Source organism: Scyliorhinus torazame, chromosome 22 (genome assembly GCF_047496885.1).
Source record: "Scyliorhinus torazame isolate Kashiwa2021f chromosome 22, sScyTor2.1, whole genome shotgun sequence".
NCBI classification, from domain to species: domain Eukaryota; kingdom Metazoa; phylum Chordata; class Chondrichthyes; order Carcharhiniformes; family Scyliorhinidae; genus Scyliorhinus; species Scyliorhinus torazame.
Window position 1 is genome coordinate 49,874,048 of NC_092728.1, and position 18,213 is coordinate 49,892,260.

Genomic DNA, 18,213 nt, shown 5'->3' on the forward strand with positions numbered 1-18,213 from the left:
CAATGAACAAAAACACTACACTCTTCCAACCATAAGAAATTGCATTCAACTCCTATTCCTGTAGGGCGACACAGTGGCGCAGCGGTTAGCACTGTTACCTCATGGCGCTGAGGACCCGGGTTCGATTCCGGCCCTGGGTCACTGCCCGTGTGAAGTTTGCACATTCTCCCCGTGTCTGTGTGGGTCTCACCCCCACCTACACCAACAGGATAGGTGGATTGGCCATGCTAAATTTCCCTTTAATGAAAAAAAAAATAATTGGGTACTTAAAATAATTTAAAAAACTTTAAAAAAACAATCTTTTAAAAAAAAAAACTCTTACTCGTATGCTCAGTTCTAACCAGTTTCCTACCCTTTGTGGCGTAGTTATCAGAAATGAACACCCAGGGACAGCACCGTGGCACAGTGGGTTAGCCCTGCTGCCTCACGGCGCCGAGGTCCCAGGTTCGATCCCGGCTCTGGGTCACTGTCCGTGTGGAGTTTGCACATTCTCCCCGTGTCTGCGTGGGTTTCGCCCATAAAACCCAAAGATATGCAGGCTAAATTGCCCCTTAATTGGAAAAAAATTAATTGGGTACTCTAAACTTATTTAAAAAAAAAAAGAAATGAACATGCAGTACTCTGAACGTTGAATAGCCTTAGCAGAACCTCTGGAGGCTTGTAATTTCCTGTTGCAGCTCAATCTCCAATCCATTTCTAAATTTCCTTCTGTTAATTACATTTTATTGACTGTATTTGTGCACAGCTTTTTGACCCGTATGAAATGCTTTTGCATGTAATGAAAAAGCAACTTTTATATCACACTATTATGTTTGGACAGCTGAAGGTAGTTTAAAATACAGTGATGGAATGGGAAAATATGTTGTTAAATTTAATTTGCTAGTTTTAAAAAATAATCTTTATTGTCACAAGTAAGCTTACATTAACACTGCAATGAAGTTGCTGTGAAAAGCCCCTAGTCCCTGTTCGGGTACACAGAGCGAGAATTTAGAATGTCCAAATCACCTACTAGCACGTCTTTCGGGACTTGTGGGAGGAAACCGGAGCACCCAGAGGAAACCCACACAGACACAGAGAGAATGTGCAGACTCCGCATAGACAGTGACCCAAGCAGGAATCAAACCTGGTGCTGTGAAGCCATAGTGCTAATCACTATGTTACCGTGCCGCCCACACAGCTAATCCAGTAGAATCATACAGCACAGGAGCTGGTTGTTTGGTCTATCACTCCAGAACTTTCTGAAGAATCTGTCCACTTATTTGCAGTCCCCCCTCTTTCTTCATAATCCTACTACATTTTTCCTTTGAAACTAGTGTATTGTAAAGTGTAGTGTATTGACACCGCCAGGGTCCCAGGTTCGATTCCTGGCATGGGTCACTGTCTGTGCGGAGTCTGCACGTTCTCCCCATGTCTGTGTGGGCTTCCTCCGGATGCTCCGGTTTCCTCCCTCAGTCCCGAGTGCTGTTCGGTGAATTGGACATTCTGAATTCTCCCTCGGTGTCCCCGAACAGACGCCAGACTGGGGCGACTCGGGGCTTTTAACAGTAACTTCATTGCAGCGTTAATGTAAGCCTACTTGTGACACTATTAAAGATTATTATTATAAAATATTTATTATATTGTAAAAATGTCAAGCATCTGATCTCTCTTCCTCAGACTTCAGTACTTCTCTGGTTTAAAATGTCAAGCAATATTTTTCAATTTATTTTTACTGAGAACTCGAAGGGTCAAAGGCCCATATTACAGGGTTGTCAAGTGTCGTTGTGGGCTGTTCTTTTTGGTGTTGGTGCCGTTGTCAAGCTGCTGCAGTCATTGATTGTCATGGTGATGGACACTGGCTGACGGGTGTCGCCATTTCTCTCTTTTGGTCAGTGTCTCTCAGAGGTGAAAATTGATGTACAGGACCTTCATGTCATTCTTGCACACCCTGCTGGCCGTTTGGCTCCTGCTAAATCCTTGGGAATTTGTCCGTATTTCATCCTATGAATGTGCCTGAGCATTGCCTCTGCTCGATGAGTGCTAATGTACTTGGGCGATCTGCCTGTGAGAGGATTTGTGGTTTTGTCCTCCCAAGCGATGCCAAGAATGCACCACAAACAACGATGATGAAAATTGGAGAGCTTCCTTTCTTGCACAACAAGCTGCTGAGAGGACTGGTCTCATAAACCAGCATCATGGTCCTCAGAGTCAGCTTGATGTTTTTCCATGTGTAGTTTGGACTTGCAACACAAGCATACTTTATACCCTTTCACATGAACGTTTACCTAAAAGTCCTATGATAAAGTTAATGTTTCTCATTCATTTGAAGAGACATAATCATTTTGCCTATAAATGAAAGTGCTTTATTATATTAACAACATGCAAGAACAAATTGTTGAGTTTCTACAACTTTAGTGTTTATCATCTCTGTGGAGGGTGTTTGGGTAAATAAACTATACTCAAATTGGTGGGATTGGAAGTGAGGACCCTAAATCCAATGGGGTAGAGTTTCTGTTTTTGATGCAAATTATGCTCAATTGCACAACCTTAATATTCAGAAATGATTTGAGTTCTTTTGTTCAAGTCTCTGTTCATTTATTTGAAAATTGCCAAATACAAAATCTTCCATGAACCAAAGCAATTGGGCAGTATTTTAAAACATTTTTTTTACATTTAAAAATATTCTTTGATTATATTTAAGTGATAATCTGGTTCAATTTTATTATTGCCCTTAATAGCTGAAAATTGATTTCTCACAGAAACATTTTTAAGCAGTATGTCTATTTTAGTAACTTGCATTCCAAAAATTACCACACTTCATAAAGTACTTAATTGGCTGTCAAACGCTTTGGGATTTCCTGGAGTCATGTAAGGAGTCACAATTCCAACTGATGCTACTGAACAGACAGTCCCAAAATGGAACCCTGGCTCAATAAGCTTAACTTTTACTTTTTGTTTAGAGATGTGGATGAACAGTCACAGGACTACCAGTTAACTCTGAACAAAAGAATAAAACATTTATTAAATATGAAAAAATGGACCAATGGTCAATAATAATCTTTATTAGTGTCACAAGTAGGCTTACATTAACACTGCAATGAAGTTACTGTGAAAATCCCCCAGTCGCCACATTACGGCACCTGTTCGGGTGCACTGAGGGAAAATTCAGAATGTCCATTTCACCTAACAAGCACGTCTTTCGGGACTTGTGGAAGATACAATACCCCTTCACCCGACCTATATCTTTGTGGATGTACACAGATTTTTAAAGATAACACAAGTTACAAAATATATCTTGTACTATAATGTTCTCTGTAAGTGCACAGTCCATGAAACCCAACAGGCCAATTGTGGTCAGACTCCACCAAATAGAACCTCTGCAGATTCCTCATCAAATTCCCCAGATGCTGTGAGCTGGTCTCATTGGTACGCTGACTTCCACATGAATATTTCCAAACACCACCCTTGAAGAAGCACGCATTGGAGTGTTCTCCCAAACAGCACTTTCACGCCGATGCCTTCACCAAAGTTCCAGTTCCAGGATTTCAATCTCTCCTTTAAGCATTCCTCTGCCTTGAATTGGCACTGACATTCAAGCTTCCATGTAACTTCTCGGGTACCCAGCCGTGCCAAAAGAACACCGCTGCTTCACAGGCTGTTGCCAACCTTAGGATTAATTCAGATGTCTGGCTTCTCACTAGCCAACTTCACCAGGTCTGCCTGCACCTTGCAACTCTGTCTAACTGGGAGCCCCTCTCTGCCCCTAACTTCAGTGAACAATGTCATGGACAGATTTCAGGTCTTTGTCCCTTTAACTTCAGAGTTCCTGGGACTTCTCTTTTCATCCTCTGGTTTCTAGACCTATCTGTTCTTTACCTTCTGGGACTTGCTTTCTACCCCATACTCCATTGTCCTGCCTCTGCTGGCAGTTTCTGTGAGAGCTGCTTTCTTCCCTGCTTTCAACCGAGTCACAAGTATTTCATTGTGGGTCCCTGGTTGTTAAGCAATGATCTCGCCTTTCTTCAAACCCTGTTTGTTTTTCATGTTGTGAACCTTTATAATAATAAAGGCATTGTTTCGAAGAAGAACAAAGAAAAGTACAGCACAGGAACAGCTCCTTCGGCCCTCCAGGCCTGTGCTGATCATGGTCCCTAACTTTAAAAAAAACTGCCCTTGCTCGGTCTGTACCCCTCTATTTTCTCCCTATTCATGTACCCATCCAGATGCCTCTCAAATGTTGTGAATAAAGTACAAAGAAAAGTTTCAAAAGAAACCAAAAACCAACAGACATGCAGGCACCTTTTGTTTACATGAAGATAACAAAAGTTTAAACCCTTGCACAAACACAAAATGTCACTTATTAAAGCTATACCTTGTTGCTAATACCCACAAAATACAAATTTCGATTACTTAAAACTACCTTTCCTGACAAAGACATGAGGAAAATGCAAGTCTTTTCTATTTTAAGTAACTGAATTTTAAAAAAAATTACTGGTTTTGTTGGTGTACAATAGTTTAAATTAAATATTTTAATATTTTGTTTTTAAAAGGTTTATAATTGGTGTCCCTCTTAATTTTAAGAGCCTCCTCGAAATGCCATGAGTAGATGCAATCAATAGAAACTCTCCACGCTGATTAATTTGATCTGGAGACTTGGGCAGTTTAGTGGAAGTCCGACTTCCAGTTCAAGAGTTTTTAAACTACTCAAAAGAACATGGCAACTTTATTTGCACTGGGAGTATTTAAGTTTGAAACTCTGTAATCCTTTCTGTTCGTCTTGCTGATTTCAGACCAGTTGTGTTGAAAGAAACAATGCAACCTAATGGCAACTTCAGGCTAAAGTCTTTTGACAACCTCAATGAAAATGCAGTGCAAAACTACTCTGGGAATCCAGTATCAGGGCTGGTACATATATCGAAACATACATAGAAAATAGAAGCAGGAGGCCCTTCGAGCCTGCTCCGCCATTCATTATGATCATGGCTGATCATCAAGTTCAATACACTGATGCCTTCTTCTCCCCCTTGATTTCTTTAGCCCCAAGAGCAATATCTAATTCTTTCATGAAAGTACACAATGTTTTTACCTCAACTACCGTCTGTGGTAGTGAATTCCACAGATTCACCACTTTCTGGGTGAAGAAATTTCTCCTCACCTCGGTCCTAAAAGGTTTACCCATTATCCTCAAACTATGACCCCTATTTCTGGACCCCCCACCCCGCCACCACCACCACCACCAGAGGGACCGACAGCGTTGAGGAAGCAGGGGGACTGTTGAAGGACTTGGACAGGCTACGAGAGTGGGCAAAGAAGTGGCAGATGGAATACACTGTGGAAAAGCGTGAGATTATGCACTTTGGAAAGAGGAATGGAGGCAGAGACTATTTTCTAAATGGGGAAATGCTTAGGAAATCAGAGGCACAAAGGGACTTTGGAGTCCTTGTTCAAGATTCCCTTAAGGTTAACATGCACGTTCATTCGGCAGTTCAGGAAGACAAATGCAATGTTAGCATTCATGTCGAGAGGGCTAGAATACAAGAGCAGGGATGTACTTCTGAGGCTGTATAAGGCTCTGGTCAGACCCCTTTTGGAGTATTGTGAGCAGTTTTGGGCCCCATATCTAAGGAAGGATGTGCTGGCCTTGGAAAGGGTCCAGAGGAGGTTCACAAGAATGATCCCTGGAATGAAGAGCTTGTCATATGAGGAATGGTTGAGGACTCTGGGTCTGTTGGAGTTTAGAAGGATGAGGAGGGATCTTACTGAAACTGAACAGGATACTGCGAGGCCTAGATAGAGTGGATTTGGAGATGATGTTTCCACTGGTGTGAAAAACTGGGACCAGAGGGCATAACCTCAGACTGAAGGGATAATCCTTTAAAACAGAAATGAGGAGGAATTTCTTCAGTCAGAGGAGTGGTGAATCTGTGGAACTCTATGCCGCAGAAGGCCGTGGAGGCCAAATCACTGAGTGTCTTTAAGACAGAGATAGATAGGTTCTCGATTTTAAAAAAGGGATCGGGGTCATGGGGAGAAGGCAGGAGCACGGGGATGAGAAAGATATCAGCCATGATTGAATGGCGGAGCAGACACGATGGGCCGAGGGGCCTAATTCTGCTCCTATGTCTTTTTTAAAATCTAATTATATTTTATTACAAACAAAATAGGTTACAGCAAATAAACACCCCGGGAAACATACTTCCCAATAATCAACTAGTCTGTACCTGATACAGTTGAAAGTGGTGTATAGAGCGCACCTTACAAGGGCGAGGATGAGCCAGCTCTTTGAGGGGGTAGAAGATGTGTGTGAATGTTGCGGGGTGGCCCCCGCAAACCACGTTCATATGTTTTGGTCCTGTCCAAAACTGGAGGATTACTGGAAGGAGGTTTTTAGGTAATCTCTAAAGTGGTGCATGTGAAACTGGACCCGGGCCCTCGGGAGGCCATATTCGGGGTGTCGGACCTGCTGGAGTTGGAAACGGGCGCAGAGGCAGATGTTGTAGCCTTCGCCTCGTTGATTGCCCGAAAGTGGATCCTGTTAGGGTGGAGATCAACCTCTCCACAACCACCCCCCCTCCCCCCCCCTTCCCTGTGCCCTGGCGTGGCGGGGGACCTGCTGGAATGCTTGAAAAGGTCAAATTTGAACTGAGGGGAAGGATGGAGGGGTTCTACAAATCACGGACGTTATTCATTATCCATTGGAGAAACTACATTTAGTTCCCTCGTCCAAATCATTAATATATAATGTGAACAGTTGGAGTCCTAGCACAGATCCCTGTGGCACCCCACTAGTCACTGCCTGCCAATTGTAAAACGACCCACTTATTCCTACTTTTTGCTTCCTGGTTGCTAACCACTTTTCTATCCATCTCCAGACACTACCCACAACCCCATGCGCTTTAACTTGACATAGTAATCTGCTATTTGAAACCTTGTTGAAAGTCTAAATAAACCACATCCACATGGTCAACTCTACTAGTTACATCTTCAAAGAATTCCAATAGATTTGTCGAGCATGATTTCCCTTTCGTAAATCCATGCTGACTTTGTCTGATTATACTACTGCTGTTCAAATGCTGTGCTATGAAATCCTTGATAATGGACTCTAGCAACTTCCCCACTAGCGATGTTAGGTTCACTGGTCTATAGTTCCCTGTTTTCTCTCAACCCCACTATTCAAAAAGGGAGGTAATGTTAGCTACCTCCTTTAGAGGGACGGCAAGATGGCGCAGTGGTTAGAACCGCTGCCTCACAGCGCCGAGGACCCCGGTTCGATCCCGGTCCTGGGTCGCAGTCTGTGTGGAGTTTGCACATTCTTCCTGTGTCTCCTTGGGTCTCACCCCCACAACCCAAAGATGTGCAGGGTAGGTGGATTGGCCATGTTAAATTGCCCCTTAATTGGGTACTCTAAGTTTAAATAAAAAATTATAATTGGGATTTTCTTATTTAACATTCAATTTTTAGGTTAATGCAATTGAGAAAATGCATGCTTATAAATTAGTCTGCCATGTCAGGAGTTCCTCAGTTTTTGTTTGTTGCGGCTTCTTGATTCATAATGTAGATCTTTGTCGGGGAGTGGAGGGAACCATGCATAAAACCTGCTGATGTTGGCATTTATCCATCAAATAATGTAGCAGTATTCAGGACAGTTATTTGCAAACGTTCAGATTCATGAATTTCAGATTGGATTGCATGTTACCTAAGCAGCAAAGCTTAGATTTGTGGACATAAATTTTATTAGGGATAGAAGGTTACACTGATCGGGTCAGGGTGAAGAGGGTTGGAGAATGTGACTCATGTGGAACATAGTTGAACTGAATAGTCTGTTTCTGTGCTGTACTTTGCGCAATAAATATATATATATAAATGGGTGGTTTGTAAAATATGTTGCTTTGTATCTGGGATTGCATTCTTGTTGGTTCTGTGTCACGTGATGTGTAGTGATGTCAGCAGAGTGTTTGCACGGACTTTGATTATATGAACAACAGCCTTAATAAACCACTCATCGTGTTTACAAGAACCAGAGTATGGGCACTTCTATACCGTTTCTCTTTGCAGCAGCAAAGAAATATAACAGAAGAGAAAACTGGCAAGGATTGTGGCAGAAAAATTGCTGGAAAGAACATTTTGTCAACTCACTGTGGGACGGCATCGGGAGCAATAGAAGATTCTCTGGTTTGGGCGCGCGCACACAGACACCGGGCAAAGCACTGCTGCAACGCGAAGGTTTGACAGAAATCTTTGACAGCAACTGTGAGTAAGAAGACCGACAGTCAGGAAAGACTTTGCATTGAAGTGACTGGGTTTTGGGCTGCAGGGAGCGCACACCGGAGTTTCAAAGTCTTCCGACTCTGCTCGGGCCACTACTTGGTAGAAAAGTCGAAATACTCTGGCATTAAAAGGGAAGATTTTCTAGTTGCTTGTTCAAGGGATTGTTTGTGTCCTACTTTCCAACACAGTCGGAAGGGAGGAAGTGTAGATTCTAGGAGCTGGGAGCCAAAGAAATGGCTGGACGAATGGCCGCCTTGGATGTGTTTGATGAAGATTATTGTAGTGATGTGCATCAATGTAAATGCATGTAGGCTAGCTAGACACTAGAGGGAGCACCAGAAACTTCACACACACACACGCTTAACCAATAGATCAGATAGATAGGACACGACCAATAGACATTCACGATACACAAGGAGGTGACACGACCACAGGGGGGCAACACACCAACCCATATATAAAGGACACCACACACATGATCTGCCTCTTTCCAGTGGAGACAGTCAGTGAGTACAGACACAGGGTTGATTGAATATTACACCCACCACGTGGATTGCAGCAACTGGTTAGTCAGTTTAGGTAGCTATAGTAGGATTAGCAGTAGTGTCGAACCCGAGTAATAGAAGAGTAAATAGTTTAATAAACGTGTTGAAGTTATCTCCACGTCTGAACCTTCCTTTGTCAAGTGCACCACAAGGAAGCCGCTTATGTTACACCTAGCACATAACAAATCAATTATGAAACATCGAATTCATATGAAGAAAGATTCCAGTTGTTTTTAATAAGTCAGACACCGGAGGACCTAAAGGTCAAAACATTTCTCCGCTTTTTTGGCTGTAATATGTTTATGCTGCTACAGAATCCTGTTCATCGGGCAGCACGGTGACACAGTGGTTAGCACTGCTGCATCACGGCGCTGAGGACCTGGGTTCAATCCCGGCCCTGGGTCACAGTCCGTGTTTGTACATTCTCCCCGTGTCTGCGTGGGTCTCACCCCCACAACCCAAAGATGTGCGGGGTCGGCGGATTGGCCATGCCAAATTGGCCATCCCCCTTAATTGGGGGATAAAAAAAAATTGAGTACTCTAAATATATCTTTTTTAAAAATCCTGTTTCCCCCAGCAAAACCCAGAGTCCAGTCCTTCAGCGAATTAATGAAAATCTTGGAGGGATGTTTCCGTCCTAAACGGTTATTGATTCCAGAAAGATTCTGATTCCACCGCCAGAGCCAGGAAGAAGGTGAAACCATTTTAGTTTACAGCTTCTTTACGAAGATTAGCGAGATATTGTGAATTTGGCATAACACTTGAATACTCTTCGAGAGAAGCTGGGTTGTGGATTATGCAGTGAAGCTATTCTGAGGAAGCTGCTTATTGTAAGTCATTTAACTCCAAAAGCTGCTTTGGAAGTTGCCACGTCTGTGGAGTTTGCAACGAGTGAAGCTTCGCAGATGGGGGCTGGAGTGAATGGATACCTCAAGGAACAAGGTTGCAAAGGTGCAACTATATTACTGTTGTACACAGGTTGGATACTCAGCAGGAAAATGCTGGAATAAATCAAATATATGTAAAGACTGTGGCAAGAAAGGCCATATTGCCAAAGTGTGCAGGGATCTGAAAACTACTTCTACACCAAGAAGAACAACACAAGTGAACAATCTCGTAGTGTCTATAAATTAGTGAATGAAGCTCATTATCACTCAAAAAGCTAGGTGTTTTCTCTATGCTGGGTGATCATCAACATTTTTGGGCATATCCAAAACTTTGCAGTCATGAAATTAAAGTGGAAAGGGGTACGGGTGCAGCAGTGGCGCTCGTATTTGAAACAATTTATCATCAAAAGCTGAAGCATCTACCTTTAAAACCATCAAATGTGATCCTAAGAACATACATTGAAGAGGTTGTACCATTAAAAGGATGCATTATAGTGAAAGTGGAAGCAAATGGGCAGACAGCGAAGTTGCTTCTTCACATTGTCCATGGAAACTTTCCTTCTCTATTTGACAGAGCATGGTTGGCTCAGATTCTACTTAACTGGGAAACAGTCAATCAATTAGTGAATTCGATGAGCAACTTGCAACAACTTCTGAAGTAGTGTGAGAAAGTGTTTGGCTTCATAACTGGAGTTGAGCTACAACTCAAAGCTAGAACCGGACCATATGCCATCAAGCCTAAAGCTGAAGAAGAGCTAGAAAGATTAGTAAGGACAGGAGTCATTGAACGTGTTGCTACAAGTGATTTGGTGACACCAATCGTAACGGGATGGCTCTGAGAATTTGTGGAAATTTAAAAAATACTATTAACCCAGTTTTGTGCATAGATCATTATCCACTGCTGCTGATTGAAGACTTGTTTGCTGGACGTTCTGGAGGACAGAAATTCGGTAAAATTTATCTTTTACAGGCATATCTGCAGTTGAATGTGGCTGCTGAATTGCAACCACTACCTACCATCGTAAGGCACAAAGTTATCTTTCGTTACAGAAGACTTCCTTTTGGAATAACATCTGCGCCTGCTCTTTTTCAAAAGTCTACGGATCATATTCTAAGTGGGTTGAATGGAGTGTAATGTTATTTAGATGACATACACATCACTGGTTCAAGTGGTTACTGATGCACAACCTGAGAGTTAAGAAGGCAAAGTTGTAACTTTTTCAAGTCATCCATAAATTACCTTGGTCATATCATCGACAGAGATGATTTACAAAAGAACCAAAGAAAATGTCAGGATTCTGAGAAGCACCACATTCTCAAAATGTGACACAATAAAGTAGTTTTTCGGATTGATGGATTATTATGGTAAATTTGTGCTGAATTAAGCAACATGATTGCAGCATTTACATACTTCGCTATGTGTCAAACAGACAATGCACTGATCAGAAGAATGTGAAAATGCAATGAATTGAAAGAAGTTTAGAGGTCAGTAAGAAGTCTTACAAGACCAGGTTAAAATCCAATAGGTTTATTTGGAATCACTAGCTTTCGGAGCGTAGATCCTTCATCAGGTGAGTGAAGAGGCAGGTAATCAAGTCTTTACAGGTCCAGAATATCTCCAGTCGCACAGTCTGGCCCTGTAAAGATTTAATTACCTCCAGACTCGCTTTCAAAGTATAGCATCATTGGCTTTGTCTATATATGTATTTGTGTAACCTACCTCTTCACTCACCTGATGAAGGAGCTACGCTCCGAAAGCTAGTGATTCCAAATAAACCTGTTGGACTTTAACCTGGTGTTGTAAGACTTCTTACTGTGCCCACCCCAGTCCATCACCAGCATCTCCACATCAAGTTTAGAGAGGGCAGAGCTGTTGGTTCACTATAATCCCAAGCTGAAGTTGCAATTAGCTTGCGATGCCTCGCCCTATGACGTTGATGCAGCTGTTTCGCACATTATGCCTTGAGGAGAGGAACAACCAATACCATTTGCTTTACACACTCTTACTAGCACATAAATGATTTACGCTCATCTAGGAAAAAAAGCTTTTGAGCATAAGGTTTTGGTGTAAGAAGGTTGCACCATAACCTTTAGCAGCCTCATTATTGACAGACCATCGACCCTTGATAACAATCTCTGGCCCAAAAAAAGGATTGCCATCTTTGGCAGCTAGTAGATTGCAAAGATGGTCATTGATACTGTCAGCACACACTGTCCATTATCGCAAATCCGAGCAGCATGAAAATGTTGATGCTGGTACAAGTCAAGCATGACCCAGAAGAACGTTTTGTCAATATTTTGCATTTGCCGCTCGTGGATAGCGTACCTGTGACTTCATCTCCAGTTCAAAGATATAAAAGAACTGATCCAGTGATGGGGAAGGTGATGGATCTGCTCCAGAAAGGAACACTGTCAGTCATTCATAGGCAAAGTCCAGACCTTGGGCCCTAAATTACATGAAGACTTGAGTTGAAATTGCAGAATAGAGTTCTATTGTGGGGAATCCGTGTGGTTATTCTTCTGTGCTTACGTAATAGAGTCCTTCACCAACTGCATGGTGGCCATCCTGGTATGAGGATGAAGAAATTAGCACATTAGTGGCCAGGATTAGATGCTCAAATTGAAGAAAAAACTGGACAATGCCCATCTTGTGCAAAACGAATGCAATACTCCTCCATTGCATCTGTGGGAATGGCCTACTCAGCAATGGCAGAGAATACACATCGATTATGCTGGTCCACTGGAGGGACACGTGTTCTTCGTGATTGTAGACTTGCACTCAATGGTCAGAAGTCGTGATAATGAAGTCAACGACGACTGAGCAGAACATTGAAAATCTAGACTACATATTTGCAAGATTTAGAACACCGGAGCAGATTGTCAGTGATAATAGTCAGCAGTTCACTTTGAAGCACAGTTCACTTTGAAGGACAGTAAGAAGTCTTACAGCACCAGGTTAAAGTTCAACGTTTGTTTCAAATCACTAGCTTTCGGAGCACTGCTCCTTCCTCAGGTGAATGAAGAGGTAGGTTCCAGAAACATGTATATAGACAAAGTCAAAGATGCAGACGATACTTTGAATGCGAGCGTTTGCAGGTAATTAAGTCTTTACAGATCCAGAGAGAGGGGTAATCCCAGGTTAAAGAGGTGTGAATTGTCTCAAGCCAGGCCAGTTGGTAGGATTTTGCAAGCCTAGGCCAGATGGTGGGGAGTGAATTTAATGCGACACAAATCCAAGGTCCCGGTTGAGGCTGTACTCGTGTGTGGAACTTGGCTATAAATTTCTGGCTCGGCGATTCTGCGCTGTTGCACGTCATGAAGGCTGCCTTGGAGAATGCTTACCCGAAGATCAGAGGCTGAATGCCCTTGACTGCTGAAGTGTTACCCGACTGGAAGGGAACATTCCTGCCTGGCGATTGTCTGATGACCTAATTAAAAAAACAAAACCTTAGCTCTGGTTGTCTAGTTTGTTTTCTCTAACCCCAACTACGAGTCAACAATCAGTGATAATAGCCGACCCTCCTCAAGCTGAGATAAGAGTCACCAGGCAATAATTTAATACTATAACTCTAACTTTTAATATGGCAGTAAATGTAATCACATTAGTAGATATTAGTATCCCAAAACGGCATATTAGCAAAACTCCTCATTAACTGATTTGCATATTAAGGCTGAGTGGGCAAGGGGTCATTTATCTTTCCCGTTTTTACTACTCACCGAATTGAACACCTCCTTGGTCAGGCCCAGATAGTTGTGTAATGCCAGGAAGGTCACTCTGTAAGCGCACCATGATTATCTGAGAAAAAGAGAAAGCACAGTTACTCTGTGCCCCATCAACATTGGTAACATTTCCTCAGAGCACACTGGTAGATGCGGAGTTAAATCCACTCGAACTCTGAAAACGTGTCCAACGATACAATTACAGATTTCCTCCTTCCGAATTGGAGTCGTAAATGGAAATCGAGCCTCGAGTTACATAAGAACACAAATTCTAACGATGAACTCAGTACGAAGTCTTACAACACCAGGTTAAAGACCAACAGGTTTGTTTCAAATCACTAGCTTTCGGAGCACTGCTCCTTCCACGGGTGAACCTGAGGAAGGAGCAGTGCTCCGAAAGCTAGTGATTTGAAACAAACCTGTTGGACTTTAACCTGGTGTTGTAAGACTTCTTACTGTGCTCACCCCAGTCCAACGCCGGCATCTCCACATCACTTTGTAGGAGTTTGAGGACTACTTGAAAAGGCTCCATATCATCCAGCAATGAATGGATTGACTGAGCGCTTTATGCAATCATTAAAGCATTCTATCAAAGCGTTGAAGGACATTGGGGACATTGACGAGAATAAATTCCTAATGCTGTTGTTCAAGAGGAAACTACAAACACAGTTTGATTTGTTAACCCTACCTGACACTTCAGAGATTGTCAAACAGCAAACACAAATTGCTAAGATGGAGAAAATCTCTTAAAAAGCAAGTGTTCAACCAGGGAGAAAGAGTGCTAGCGAAGAATCACCATGAAGAAATAGGCACCAGCTATGATCCTAGCAAAGACTGTTCCGATATTATACACCATACAGATGGATGATAGAGTTTGGCAACATCATACAGTTACGTGCTGCACAAAGTAAGTTTGAAGTCCGTTCTCAAGAGGTTCTACCTTTTAGATGATCTGGAGAGCAATACTTTGGAATGGAGACCACAGCCAGTGACAAATTCAGATTCTGTTTCTGAGGACTTATTCAATGCCTATAGTGACAGACACTGAAATAACTACTCCAGGGGTACCATCTACAGAAAGGAATGAAGACACTTCTGAAGTCGCAAGTAGCCGAGTTCAAGAACGCCAAATTCTAACAAAATGGAATAGATGTCCACCACAGAGACTGTCTTATTGAATTGTGTACATGTATAGAAATAACACCAGAGGATCTGTTATATAAATGTTAATTGCTGTCTTTGCACTAATGAAGTACAGGAGAGGGGTGTTGTGTTTGGGAGTACATTCTTGCTGGTTCTGTGTCATGTGATGTGACTTCAGCAGACTGCACAGGTTTTGGGCAAATCACCACCTTGATTGTATCAGCAACAGCCTTAATAAAAAGCTCTCATGTTTAACAAGAATTCAGAGTGTGGGCACCTCCATACCGTTTCTTTTTGCAATAACAAAGAAATTTAACATCTGTATTTGCATTATTTTGATTATTTGAAATGGCATTATAATACCTTTTGTATCACTTGCCATTCACATTTGAGAAAGCTGCTTTGCTAAACAATTAGAATGCTTTTCTGTATTAATGGATTTTACCTGTCTAGATTGGAGTTAAATGTCAACTTTCTTCTTTCAGTTGCTGCAATTCTTCTGAATGATCACACTAGATCTTGGAAGGAGTGATTGAGTGACATGGAGGCTCGAAGCACAGCTCGAACCCTGCAGGTGGTGGATACAGAGTACAGTGCCGATGCTGTAGAATGGTGCCCCATCGACACATGGCATCATGTACTGACTTGTGGTACTTACCAACTAAAGGATCCCAAGGAAAAGGTACAGTACCATTCATTAGAAGGGAACACAGTTGATGCAGAGTAGGCCCCTCTTTAATTTTCACTGAGTCTGATGTAACTTTTTAAGACAAGAGTGGACTCTAGTTTCTAATCAACCAAAGCAGGAGTTACCCTAATGGAACTGATCGGTATTGATTAGGAACTTTTTTGTTTCAATTCCGACCACAGCAGGACAGTAGTAGGAATACCACAGTTGACCGGATAATTCATGAGCTGGGGAGAACAATAAACCAACTTGATTTCAACTATCCTGATTGCTGCCCACCGACCTGTTGCATTTTGTCCATCGAGATGATTGTTGAAGGAAGGATTAGGCTCAGCTATGAGTTCAAATACCTCCCTCAAAAACACCGGTTTACATTGAAGAGCTGTCTTGAATTAAGTATTGTTGAACAATCTTGTATTTGACTCATTGGGGTTTTTGACTATTTGCTTTAACTTTGACTTTTTAGGGTGCCGGAGACTCTGAAATCAATGAGCCCCATGTGAGACAGGGCCGTCTTTATCTCTACTGTTTCAATCCGGATCGGCTTTATTCTCCATTAACAGAAGTACAGCGGATTGAAATGCCTGCAATATTAGATCTCAAATGGTAAGCAATAGAGATGGGGGGGGGGGGGGGGGGTCACATGGAGCGTGATCCATTATTCTAGGTTAAATGATAAAATCTCAGCCTCACAGTGACCCTTACTGGAAGGATGGTGTGTGGGTGATGGATTACAACAGAATTAGGTGCACAACAATGAGAGCCCACACCATGGCCCAACAGCTTGCTCTTACTGGCCAGTCTCTGAAGAATGGGGAGTTGGATGAGATACAAATTGGTTGGCAGCACATCAAAAAGAGTTGCCCAGAATTAATCAGTGCTTTCTGGAGGGGTTGAGACAAATGGGTGGAGTGAGCTTTGTTTTATTAGCGAATAGTAATGAAATTCATCAAAGAAAAAAGGACATACTTGCATCTGGTGGTCGTGGAAAACTATATAAATGCATCAATTTGCATTACAGCTAATGAAGTAATTTTTGAAGTGTAGTCACTGTTATAATGTAGAAAATGCAGCAGCCAGCGTATACACAGCAAACTTCCACAAACAGCATTGTTTTGGGGTGGTGGTGGTGGTGGGGGGGGGTGTAACTTCCTTGCTCTTTTTTTGAAGTAGTGCCATGGAATCTTTTACATCCACTCAAGCAGGCCTCAGTTCAATGCCACCTCCAGAGGGCAGCATTCCCTCACTGATGCACTGGAGTCAGCTTCGTGGGAGTTACATAAAGTACAGTCATTGGGAATGCAGAATAGTTCTTGGCACATGGCGTCTATCAAAGCGTTGTATTTTTCTTGCCTGACACAATACTGTAGTTTGAGACGATTACATTTTCTACAGAGGAAATGGTGGTTGTTTGTTGAATGCTTTATTTAGTGGAGGGAAGGTTTACTAACAGGGAGACTCACACCTGAGCAGGTGATAGCTGATTTGACTGGCAGCTCAGCTGGACAAAATGTGTGTACACATGCCTGGAAAGAGAGATCAAAGTTTGGGTTCTCTATTCCGGCTAAATAAGGTTGGAGAGGTAGTCTGTAAGAGCTGGGAAGGATTTTCTCCGAAAGATTAATGTTGATCTGTCTCACAGAAATTATCAATAAGACAAGTGTGTTTTACCACATAACAGCAGTGTGATGTACTTAGTAACATTTGTGTTATGGGTACAAACCAGGGTAATATTCGCTCTAAATGTTAACCTACAGATAAGCGAACGAACAGTTAAATCACTTTTATAATCTATTCTCTTACTAAACCGTTCACCTGCCTTTTGGAAAATCAGGGAAATAGATATGGGACAACATGAGATTGTAGTATCCAGTTAACCAAACAAATCGCTTTCATTGTTATGATCGCTGAGCCGTGCCATTGTATGACTAGATGTTGGGCATTAAAGATAAACTAGATCAACAATTTATATTTATGTCTTTGATATAATAAATGTCCCATGGTGTTATGAAGCTAAATAAGACACCAAAAACAAGATATTCGGGCACAAAAGCAGAAAATGCTGGAAAAACGCATCAAGTCTGGCAGTATCTGTGGAGAGAGATACAGTTACTGTTTCAAGACAATATGACTCCTCTTCAGAACTTTTCAGGCAGATAGATAAAAGCTTGATCAGAGAGGTGATTTAAGGAGCATTGTGAAGCAAAAGGGAGCGGTGGAAATACAGAGGGGAAATTCCATACTTGGGCCCTGGGCAGCCAAAGGCTTATTGTGGAGCAATACAATTGTGGAGCAATACAAATTGGGAATCCTTAGGAGTTGAGAATTCTGAGTGCATATATCTTGGAAGGTTGTTGGGCAGGGGAGCATACAGAGGGAGATGGCAGGAAAGCCATGGAGGGATTTGAAAATTGATGAGAATTTAAAGATTGGCACCCAGTCAGGCAATAGTGAGCACAGGGCGAACTATACATGGTGGAAGTAAAGACAAACAGCAGAGTTTTGAATGATCTTAAGTTCACAGAGGGTAAAATGTGGGAGGCCAGCCAGGAATTTATTGCAATAGTCAAGTCAGAGGTAACAAAAGCATGAATGTGGGTTTCAGCAGCAGGTGAGCTGAGGCAGAGGCAAATAAGATATGTTACAAATGTGGAAATAGACGGTCTTAATGATGCCATGAATATGAAGTTGCAAGTTCATCTTTAAGTCAAATGACTACGCCTGGTTGAGTCTCTGACAGTTGCCAGGGTGAAGGGTGGAGTTGGTAGCTAGGGAGACAATGGCTCCAGTCTCCCCAGTCTGATGGTAACGATTGGCTTACAATAGAGATCTGTGATATGAACGAAGGGAGTGTCTTGTGCAGACATGAAATTTGTAATAGTCAATTTGTAGCCTCAGCACAGGAACCCTGACCAGCCGAGGAAGACTCTGCCTTTAACCCAATGATGCTGTTCAGTTATAGTATTTATGCTGCTGTCCCGAC

At 42.3% G+C, this 18,213-nt stretch overlaps 2 protein-coding genes across 11 annotated transcripts in view; one reads left to right on the forward strand and one right to left on the reverse strand.

Moving 5' to 3' along the window:
- The window catches only part of dph7 (diphthamide biosynthesis 7), a 68,707-nt gene that overhangs the window by 16,284 nt on the left and 34,210 nt on the right, over window positions 1–18,213 (forward strand). For 3 of the 7 annotated variants that reach the window (XM_072488200.1, XM_072488193.1, XM_072488199.1), the window contains exons 2-3: window positions 15,028–15,224; window positions 15,697–15,836. In XM_072488200.1, coding sequence (XP_072344301.1) covers window positions 15,084–15,224; window positions 15,697–15,836 — 281 coding nt within the window. In that variant the 5' untranslated portion in view covers window positions 15,028–15,083. Of the gene's footprint in view, window positions 1–8,034; window positions 8,230–15,027; window positions 15,225–15,696; window positions 15,837–18,213 lie in introns of all 7 variants that reach the window. The other 4 variants (XM_072488196.1, XM_072488195.1, XM_072488194.1 and 1 more) reach the window with 2 other exon arrangements.
- Window positions 9,004–18,213, reverse strand: part of mrpl41 (mitochondrial ribosomal protein L41) — a 51,533-nt gene continuing 42,323 nt past the window's right edge. For all 4 annotated transcript variants that reach the window (XR_011937619.1, XR_011937618.1, XR_011937617.1 and 1 more), the window contains 2 exons: window positions 13,397–13,475; window positions 9,004–13,107 (listed from right to left, as the gene is read on the reverse strand). The gene's annotated coding sequence lies outside the window, so the exon portion shown is untranslated. The remainder of the gene's footprint in view (window positions 13,108–13,396; window positions 13,476–18,213) is intronic.